Source organism: Bidens hawaiensis, unplaced genomic scaffold (assembly GCF_021521415.1).
Source record: "Bidens hawaiensis isolate Kalapana, Puna unplaced genomic scaffold, B.hawaiensis_p1.1 tig00016864_1, whole genome shotgun sequence".
Taxonomy (NCBI): Eukaryota; Viridiplantae; Streptophyta; class Magnoliopsida; order Asterales; family Asteraceae; genus Bidens; species Bidens hawaiensis.
Window position 1 is genome coordinate 24925 of NW_027492557.1, and position 10633 is coordinate 35557.

The 10633-nt window shown below is 36.6% G+C and overlaps 1 protein-coding gene across 1 annotated transcript; it reads left to right on the forward strand.

The window, feature by feature from the left end:
• The first annotated feature begins 5498 nt into the window (after positions 1-5498).
• On the forward strand, positions 5499-6329 carry LOC143552367 (uncharacterized). The gene is made up of 2 exons (XM_077042609.1): positions 5499-5945; positions 6033-6329. The coding sequence occupies exons 1-2, from the start codon at positions 5499-5501 to the stop codon at positions 6327-6329; spliced, it is 744 nt and encodes a 247-aa protein (XP_076898724.1).
• The last annotated feature ends 4304 nt before the right edge of the window (positions 6330-10633 follow it).

Sequence of the window (10633 nt, forward strand, 5' to 3'; positions counted from 1 at the left end):
TAACTAGAGAATGAAGCTTACCTTGATTTTCAACGAAGGAGGCAGGGCAGAGAAGGCAGGAGCGGCGGCGGCTGGCTGGAGGTGGAGGAGTTAGGAGGCGGAGGTGTAGAAAGGGGGGTTGGAGGTGGAGAAGGCAGGAGCGGCGTCGGCGGCTAGCGAAAGGTGGATGAGGCAGGGGCAAGGGGGAACATGATTTATGGGTTGAATAAAGGGGGCTTGTAGGGTTGGAGATAGCTGATAATGAAATAAGTTGAGAAGATGTGAGAAGATGGTGGTATATTTTTGCACGAAAAGAGGGTGCACGTACCTTTTTAAATGAAATGTCTTCAAGGAAAACTAACAACCTGCAAACCTAAACGTCTGCGCGGCGCAGAAAAAAGAGGATATGGTTCGTGGTGTTCCTTCGTTTATTGCTTATACTAATCCGTGTGATAGTTGTTTAGTAGGTAAGCAAACTCGAAAACCGTTTCCCGATCAAACACGTTTTAGAGCCAAGAAACCACTTGATTTGATTCATGGTGATTTATGTGGTCCAATTTCACCGAGTACACCGTCGAGTAAGAAATTTATTTCTTATTGTTGATGATCACACGAGGTTCATGTGAGGATTTTTGTTAAAATCAAAAGACGAAGCTTTTGATTATTTCAAAAAATATAAAAGTTTGGTGGAAGGTGAAAGTGGGTACATTTTTTAACTAGATTTTGCACGAAAAGAGGGCGCGCATACCTTTTTTAATGAAATGTCTTCAAGGAAAACTAACAATCTGCAAACCTAAACGTCTGCGCGGCGCAGACAAAAGAGGCCAGGAAGATCTTTTGTGAAAAAACAAACACCCTCTTACATCGATGATCATTGTAACTGTCATCGAACAGGCAAAGGTTCTCCCGAGAAGGTAAATGCTTCGATTTTTTAATCATTTGACTATAGCATTATATGTAGCTCATATGTTTTGTGTATTATGTATTAATCAGGTGCGGAGTGCACACTTATTTGATCTTATTATAATTGGAATTTAGGGGCGAAGCCCCTAAGTCATGGGGATTCCAAGGGGCAACGCCCTCTTAGCCGAGGTTAGGGGTATCGCCCCTGGTAGCAAGGTCCAAGGGCGGCAACCCCTTCGTCCAAGGGGCAGAGCCCTAGCTGGGGTCGAGCTTGTAAAGAAGCTAAATGGCTAAGAAACTTGATTTATGAGATTCCATTGTTGCCTAAACCGATATCACCCATATCTATCAGTTGTGATAGTACTGTTACGTTAGCTAAATTTTATGGTCAAATGGATAATGGGAAGTATAGACACTTAGGTGTTAGACACGGTATGATTCATGAGTTCTTTATGAATGGTTTGATATCAGTGAAGTATGGAAAAACTCAACAGAATATTTCCGATCATTTAACGAAAGCGTTAAGTAAAGATCTTGTGCACAAGTCGGCTGTAGGGATGGATTTAAATTCCACCTAAAATTTCTCATATTGAGACACCCAATTACCATCTAGTCCGATATTAGGTGTTGAATTCAATGTGAAAAGCTTAACATCTAGAAATTGGAACACATTAGTTACATCATCCCAAGGTATGAGTTTAGACCTACAATACCTTAAATCGTTGAATATAGAGCTAGAGAAACCAACGAATTGGAATAAAAAAAACCCTAAATCATCGTTCATCGAATGACCAGATTTAACCCTAAATCGAAGGAGACTGAAGTTAAACTTCTTAATAGTTCTTTTGAAAAATTGCATATGCATGAGCAATAGTAAAAGAACTACCAAAAATCTGGGACTTGGCTTTGATATATTCATTGAAGGATAGGACATAGGCTAGTAAAGATTATGTCATGTAAGAATATATGAGTATGTAAACTTGTGTGTATATTATCTTCGATTATTCATTAAGAATAGAAAGGGTTCGATAGTACCGACACCCCTATATTCGAATATTTGGAATGTGTAATATACTAATGTGAAATTCAATCGTCACGACATTTCATTTATGCATAAGTTTGTTGTTTGTGTGAGTTTGTTTAAGTTAATCAAGGATTACACCAAAATAGGGGGAGGATTGTTAGTGATTTTAGTGTAATTGGGATTAACTTGTTGATCAAGTTAATTATAATATGAATATAAATAAGTCGGGTGTGGAGTGCACAATTATTTGATCTTGTTATAACTGGAACTTAGGGCAAAACCCCTAAGTCATGGGGTTCCAAGGGGGCAACGCCCCCTTGACGGGGTCCGGGGTTAGCGCCCATGGTAGCAGGACCCAAGGGGGTGGTAGCCCCTGGCAGGGTCCAAGGGGCAGAGCCCCTTAGACATGTGTCGTTATATTAAACATGTATTAGAAATTTAATTTTATTAAATTTCGTAAGTATTTTTCATGTCAAATTAAGGAGCGTATTTCATTTTGAAATTCAAAATATGATAGCCGCTTATGATAATTGTAAATCAGTTGTCATGAATTTCAACCCTAATAACCATTGCTTGATCATACAATAAAAATCTGGTTCATAAAAACTCAAATTCATACTTGATTCTTGCTCTCAAATCTGAGTCTTATCCGGTCAAAATATTTGAAAACCACAAATAATTTGGATCTGAAAGTGTTTCACAACTCTCAGTTTTTCCAAAGATATATGATTTAAAGAAATCCTCAACATCATTTTTATACAATTAAATTGGAAAAATTCAAATCAATTTCCATATACCCCATGTTCCAGTCTTGACAAACTGGGCAAGAAATATATTTTATTTTCTTTTAAGAGTTCCAGTCCTGTAGAAGTTTACTTCTATTGTTAATAGAATTTCATGTGCATAATTAATATATTAGTTATTTTGTTCATCTCGTATATATATTATACTCATAGTAAAATTGTCTTGTTAAAAATATATTACAAAACAATTCAAACCAAGATGTTTTCACCAGTATAGAAAATGAAATAATTTACAATGATTTAAAATGCGAGGGACCCGAAGATTACATCTATTAGTTGATGCATTGATTACTAAAGAAGATGAGCCAGTGAGATGCCTCAAAATTTAGAAGAGAATATGGAGGAAGATTATGAATGCTTTTGTTTGAATTAAATATGTCTTAATTATATACATTATATATATTTAATTTGTATTTCAACTTTTAACCGGTGTCATGTAAAAGGACCAATTTACTCTCTTATGGACCATGAAAGTTCATTCCGTTCTGACCCTCTTGAATGGTTGGCCGGCCTTGATCTCTTTGGACCACCCGCCTTTTTACCCTGTCCATTTTATGCCCATCGTAATAACATTAAAGTTGAGAACGAATTGACGACCAAATACGAATTGTTATTTGATGTCAACATGACTACATTTGTTGTCTTAAAGACTACGTTTATTCACAACCTACACCAACCCAACTTTTAATAAAAAATTATTTTTTCTCTATTCCACCTACCCAACCCAACTCAACTTCTTATTTTTATTCACAACCCAACCTGAACCAATTTTTTACATATACGATTTTAGCTTATTATATAAAATTTATTATAAACCACTATTAGGATGACATGTATCACACAACCCATCACAATCTTGGGTTGCACACTAGCCATGTTGTGGAATTTTTGTGACTTTTTCATTTCTTTTTATTGTTTGGTTAACAACCTACTTTAAAAAGTCATCAATAAAGTTGGTCTAAGAGGTAATATAGTTTATGTTATTAGAGCATTTCCAGCCCATTTCATATATATTTTTTTCTTATAATTTAGCTAAAAAGGATAATTCCATAAATTTGTCTATCATTTTTCAAAATTATTTCACATTCTATTCCTTATTCATATCCATAAATTCTTATTTTATTATTTTTTCCTCTTTTTTCTTGTTATATAGTATATGGTGATTGGGAGATAGTTGATATATTATATGATATAGATTAAAAGTGAGTCCTTATATTTAGGTTTTTACTTTAGTTATCATATAACTCATCTATATAATAAGGAATGGATTAGAGAGGTGATTCTGATGATTTTCTCAAAATTTATCATAAATTATAAATTATATAGGTTTGCCAACTTTAGATAATGGGTTGAGAATGCTTTATAGTTGTAGGGCATTTATATATTTAGTTTACACTTATGGAATACACAATTACATGCACTAATCCGGTATCAAAAATGAAGAATAAGAAAAGAACAGTTACATTGCTATTTTAATTGAACTGTTTTGACTTCTACCCCTTTTTTGGTCAAAAAAGTAAGGGTTAAACTTGGTTGTTGAGTTTTATGATCAGATTTCATACTGCTAAAAGGGAAATGGGATAATGGGAATTACAAATAGTTAGCAGAGACTATGGTCACATTTTCATTTTTAACAGGTTTGACTTTTTATCAACAATGAGCAAAAAGTCAACAGAAAACAAAAGTATTTAATCAGATAAATGAGTATGCGTATTTACATCCCCTCTAGATGATTTGATAATTTTCAATAAGTTAGTGTGTTAAAAGTTTAGATTTTAAGTTTAAAAGTTTGTTGGTTTATATAGAGTATTTTATTTTAGGGAATGCATTATGTTCTGTTTTGCTATAGCATGATTGATGCCTGTGTTTAGCTCACTTGAGTCGTTAACTTATATTGGATTTATTTCAGTTTACTTTCTCATAATGCTTCTAGTAGCATGATTGATACCTGTGTTGATATCCGTTTGTGTTTTGTTTTTGGGTCAAGCAGGTGTATTTTATCAAGATCATTTGTACATCAAAAGTTAAGAATTTCGCTCGGTACAGAGAAAACCAAGATCAGTTTTTTGAAATTTCACTAATTGAAGTCTTTGTGGTGATAGAATGTGGACCGAGCCTAAAGCAGAAGGCATATCTAAATTAACCGGAAGCGTAGCCGAAAATCTCAAGTTTAGCAAATGATTATGACACAACATCAGTGTTAGACATAATTTGGTTTGGTCCGGTCCATCGAGCTTATGGTGGATCGGTATCTTGGAGACCAAGTCGAGCACATGATTTGGGCTACAAGTTATTTATTAATTATTATTTAGATTTGTTTTTACCAATTAGTATTTGAATATGATTATGGTATATGTATTCTAGTCTAGTTGGGTTTTGAAATCTAAATTAGTATATATACCCGAGCTTGTGGGTTATATCATATGTATTGTAATTTTTTGAGCTAATGAAAGTTACAAGGATCGAGCTTATGATCTAAAATCATTTTGTGCTTTCGATTCTGGTTACCAAACTTCAATTGTTGTGAACAATTAATTCAATCTTGACGTACCTGGGAAGGAGTGCAAATAGGTTGGGAGCCAAAATTCAATCAGTTGGGTTCCATTATTCCACGAATTAATTCAAGGTTGAACTAATTCCATCATTCAAGATTAAGTTTATTGTTCTCTGTTCAAGACCAGAGTCACCATCTAAGATCGGCACATCGTCAGGTTCTTCTTTGTTTTTTCTGTTTCACGATCGATTCAAGAATCGTAAAAACCTACAATCGTCATAGGAGAAGAGGAGTTATGGGTGATTCTTCAAACCGTACGAGTGGTTCTTCAATTCCTTTACTATGTCAGATGCTCACGAAGAACAACTACACCACGTGGGCGCTTCGAATCAAATCCGTGTTTCGAAGCCATGATTTGTGGGATGTTGTTGAGCCGAGATCGGTAGCTGCAGTAGATGAAAAAAAGAACAGTGCTGCGAGTGCATATTTGTTTCAATCCATACCGGAAGAACAAATCCAACAAGTTGGCCAATACGAGTTCGCTTGGAAAATTTGGAATGCGATCAAGACCCGCTATGTTGGCGAAGAGAGAGTTAAGAAGGCTCATCTAAATACCTTAATTACTGAATTTGAAACCATGAGGATGAAAGACACCGATACTATTGATGGCTTTTCCGGGAGACTATCCGGTACGGCCTCAAAGTTCGCCTCGCTCGATTCGGCACTCGATGAACAAAGGCTAGTAAGAAAGTTTTTTACAAGCATGCCTAAGCGTTTTATAAGCGTTGTTGCCTCGTTAGAACAAGTTATTGACTTATAAACTATAAAGTATGAAGAAGCGGTAGGTAGGCTAAAAGCCTACGAGGACCGCGTGAAAAGTGTCGATGATATGGATGATAATCATGGTAAGCTCTTGTTTAATAAATCTTCCTCTCCGAGCAACTCCAAGGGTGGGAAAAAAGGGAAAGGAAAACGACATCAACAGCAATCCCGAGACAAATCGAAAGGCAAATACAACCGGAACAAAGAAGGTGATTTGGGTATAAAAAAGGATTATTCGGGCATTCAATGTTTTCGTTGTGACGAGATGGGTCACTTCGCTTCGGCATACCTGGAACGAAGATGAAAACAACTCGGAGCAAAACGACCCGAATTAAACCTAACCGAAGCAAACGGACAAGCAACTAAGGAAGTTTTGATGAATATAAGTATTAATGAAGAAGTTTTCTTAAACGAAGAAAACGTGCATCCAAAGCGGTACGAGGCGGAACCGAAGGAGGATGGCATTTGGTACCTCGATAATGGGGCGAGTAATCATATAACGGGTACAAAATCTTAGTTTTCAGATTTAGATGAAACGGTTGCGGGACATGTTCGTTTTGGTGATAGTTCGTGAGTGGACATAAAGGGAAAAGGCTCGATAACCACTATTTGTGATGATGGTGTTGAGAGGGTAATCACTAACGTTTATTTTATTCCAAGTTTAACGATCAATATTTTAAGCTTGGGACAAGCAACCGAAAACGGGTGCAAGGTGATTATGGAAGATGACCAACTTTTAGTGCTTGATAAATCGAGAAAGGTAATAATGAAGTCGGTTAGATCAAGGAATCGGTTATATAAGGTGCGGCTTCGGGTTGGAACACCGGTATGTTTATTATCATTCATTAAAGATCCGGGTTGGTTATGGCATGCGAGTTTAGGCCATTTGAATTTTGAGTCAATGAAACTTCTAACAACCAAGGATATGGTACGTGGTGTTCCTTCGTTTATTGCTTATACTAATCCGTGTGATAGTTGTTTAGTAGGTAAGCAAACCCGAAAACCGTTTCCCGATCAAACACGTTTTCGAGCCAAGAAACCACTTGATTTGATTCATGGCGATTTATGTGGTCCAATTTCACCGAGTACACCGTCGAGTAAGAATATATACCCGAGCTTGTGGGTTATATCATATGTATTGTAATTTTTCGAGCTAATGAAAGTTACAAGGATCGAGCTTATGATCTAAAATCATTTTGTGCTTTCGATTCTGGTTACCAAACTTCAATTGTTGTGAACAATTAATTCAATCTTGACGTACCTGGGAAGGAGTTCAAATAGGTTGGGAGCCAAAATTCAATCAGTTGGGTTCCATTATTCCACGAATTAATTCAAGGTTGAACTAATTCCATCATTCAAGATTAAGTTTATTGTTCTCTGTTCAAGACCAGAGTCACCATCTAAGATCGGCACATCGTCAGGTTCTTCTTTGTTTTTTCTGTTTCACGATCGATTCAAGAATCGTAAAAACCTACAATCGTCATAGGAGAAGAGGAGTTATGGGTGATTCTTCAAACCGTACGAGTGGTTCTTCAATTCCTTTACTATGTCCGATGCTCATTTTCTTATTGTTGATGATCACACGAGGTTCATATGGGGATTTTTGTTAAAATCAAAAGACAAAGCTTTTGATTATTTCAAAAAATATAAAAGTTTGGTGGAAGGTGAAAGTGGGTACATTTTTGAACCAGATTTTGCACGAAAAAAGGGCGCGCATACCTTTTCTAATGAAATGTCTTCAAGGAAAACTAACAATCTGCAAACCTAAACGTCTGCGCGGCACAGACAAAAGAGGCCAGGAAGATCTTTTGTGAAAAAACAAACACCCTCTTACTTCGATGATCATTGTAACTGTCATCGAACAGGCAAAGGTTCTCCCGAGAAGGTAAATGCTTCGATTTTTTAATCATTTGACTATAGCATTATATGTAGCTCATATATTTTGTGTATTATGTATTAATCAGGTGCGGAGTGCACACTTATTTGATCTTATTATAATTGGAATTTAGGGGTGAAGCTTCTAAGTCATGGAGATTCCAAGGGGGCAACGCCCTCTTAGCCGAGGTTAGGGGTATCGCCCCTGGTAGCAAGGTCCAAGGGCGGCAATCCCTTTGTCCAAGGGGCAGAGCCCTAACTGGGGTCGAGCTTGTAAAGAAGCTAAATGGCTAAGAAACTTGATTTATGAGATTCCATTGTTGCCTAAACCGATATCACCCATATCTATCAGTTGTGATAGTAGTGTTACGTTAGCTAAAGTTTATGGTCAAATGGATAATGGGAAGTATAGACACTTAGGTGTTAGACACGGTATGATTCATGAGTTCTTTGTGAATGGTTTGATATCAGTGAAGTATGTAAAAACTCAACAGAATATTTCCGATCATTTAACGAAAGCGTTAAGTAAAGATCTTGTGCACAAGTCGGCTGTAGGGATGGATTTAAATTCCACCTAAAATTTCTCATATTGAGACACCCAATTACCATCTAGTCCGATATTAGGTGTTGAATTCAATGTGGAAAGCTTAACATCGAGAAATTGGAACACATTAGTTACATCATCCCAAGGTATGAGTTTAGACCTACAATACCTTAAATCGTTGAATATAGAGCTAGAGAAACCAACGAATTGGAATAAAAAAAACCCTAAATCATCGTTCATCGATTGACCAGATTTAACCCTAAATCGAAGGAGACTGAAGTTAAACTTCTTAATAGTTCTTTTGAAAAATTGCATATGCATGTGCAATAGTAAAAGAACTACCAAAAATCTGGGACTTGGCTTTGATATATTCATTGAAGGATAGGAAATAGGCTAGTAAAGATTATGTCACGTAAGAATATATGAGTATGTAAACTTGTGTGTATATTATCTTCGATTATTCATTAAGAATAGAAAGGGTTCGATAGTACCGACATCCCTATATTCAAATATTTGGAATGTGTAATATACTAATGTGAAATTCAATCATCACGACATTTCATTTATGCATAAGTTTGTTGTTTATGTGAGTTTGTTTAAGTTAATCAAGGATTACACCAAAATGGGGGGAGGATTGTTAGTGATTTTAGTGTAATTGGGATTAACTTGTTGATCAAGTTAATTATAATATGAATATAAATAAGTCGGGTGTGGAGTGCACAATTATTTGATCTTATTATAACTGGAACTTAGGGCAAAACCCCTAAGTCATGGGGGTTCCAAGGGGGCAACGCCCCCTTGACGGGGTCCGGGGACAGCGCCCATGGTAGCAGGACCCAAGGGGGTGGCCCCTGGCAGGGTCCAAGGGGCAGAGCCCCTTAGACATGTGTCGTTATATTAAACATGTATTAGAAATTTAATTTTATTAAATTTCGTAAGTATTTTTCATGTCAAATTAAGGAGCGTATTTCATTTTGAAATTCAAAATATGATAACCAATTATGATAATTGTAAATCAGTTATCATGAATTTCAAGTCTAATAACCATTGCTTGATCATACAATAAAAATCTGGTTCATAAAAACTCAAATTAATGAAGAAGTTTTCTTAAACGAAGAAGGAGGATGGCGTTTGGTTCCTCGATAATGGGGCGAGTAATCATATAACGGGTACAAAATCTTAGTTTTCAGATTTAGATGAAACGGTTGCTGGACAGGTTTGTTTTGGTAATAGTTCGTGTGTGGACATAAAGGGAAAAGGCTCGATAACCACTATCTGTGATGATGGTGTTGAGAGGGTAATCACTAACGTTTATTTTATTCCAAGTTTAACGATCAATATTTTAAGCTTGGGACAAGCAACCGAAAATGGGTGCAAGGTGATTATGGAAGATGACCAACTTTTAGTGCTTGATAAATCGAGAAAGGTAATAATGAAGTCGGTTAGATCAAGGAATCGGTTGTATAAGGTGCGGCTTCGGGTTGGAACACCGGTATGTTTATTATCAAACATTAAAGATCCGGGTTGGTTATGGCATGCGCGTTTTGGCCATTTGAATTTCGAGTCAATGAAACTTCTAACAACCACGGATATGGTACGTGGTGTTCCTTCGTTTATTGCTTATACTAATCCGTGTGATAGTTGTTTAGTAGGTAAGCAAACCCGAAAACCGTTTCCCTATCAAACACGTTTTCGAGCCAAGAAACCACTTGATTTGATTCATGGCGATTTATGTGGTCCAATTTCACCGAGTACACCGTCGAGTAAGAAATTTATTTTTCTTATTGTTGATGATCACACGAGGTTCATGTGGGGATTTTTGTTAAAATCAAAAGACGAAGCTTTTGATTATTTCAAAAAATATAAATGTTTGGTGGAAGGTGAAAGTGGGTACAAAATTGGAATTTTTCGAACCGACAACGGAGGAGAATTCACGTCTTGTGAATTCTCAAAATTTTGCACAAGCGAAGGAATCACACGACATTATTCCGCCCCATACACACCCCAACAAAATGGTGTAGTGGAGCGGAGAAATCAAACCGTGATTTACATAATTAGAAGCATGCTCCATGTCACAAAAGTTCCAAAACGGCTTTGGGGAGAAGCGACGAGACATGCTATTTATATCCTAAACCGAGTACCGACGAAATCACTACCGGAGAAGACTCCCTATGAAGCTTATAAAGGTG

Excerpts from the sequence above, each read along its gene's own strand:
- LOC143552367 (XM_077042609.1), top strand. The coding sequence starts at position 5,499 with ATGGGTGATTCTTCAAACCGTACGAGTGGTTCTTCAATTCCTTTACTA. Across the intron at positions 5,946-6,032 it reads CACTCGATGAACAAAGGCTA|TATGAAGAAGCGGTAGGTAG; the intron begins GTAAGAAAGTTT and ends TAAACTATAAAG.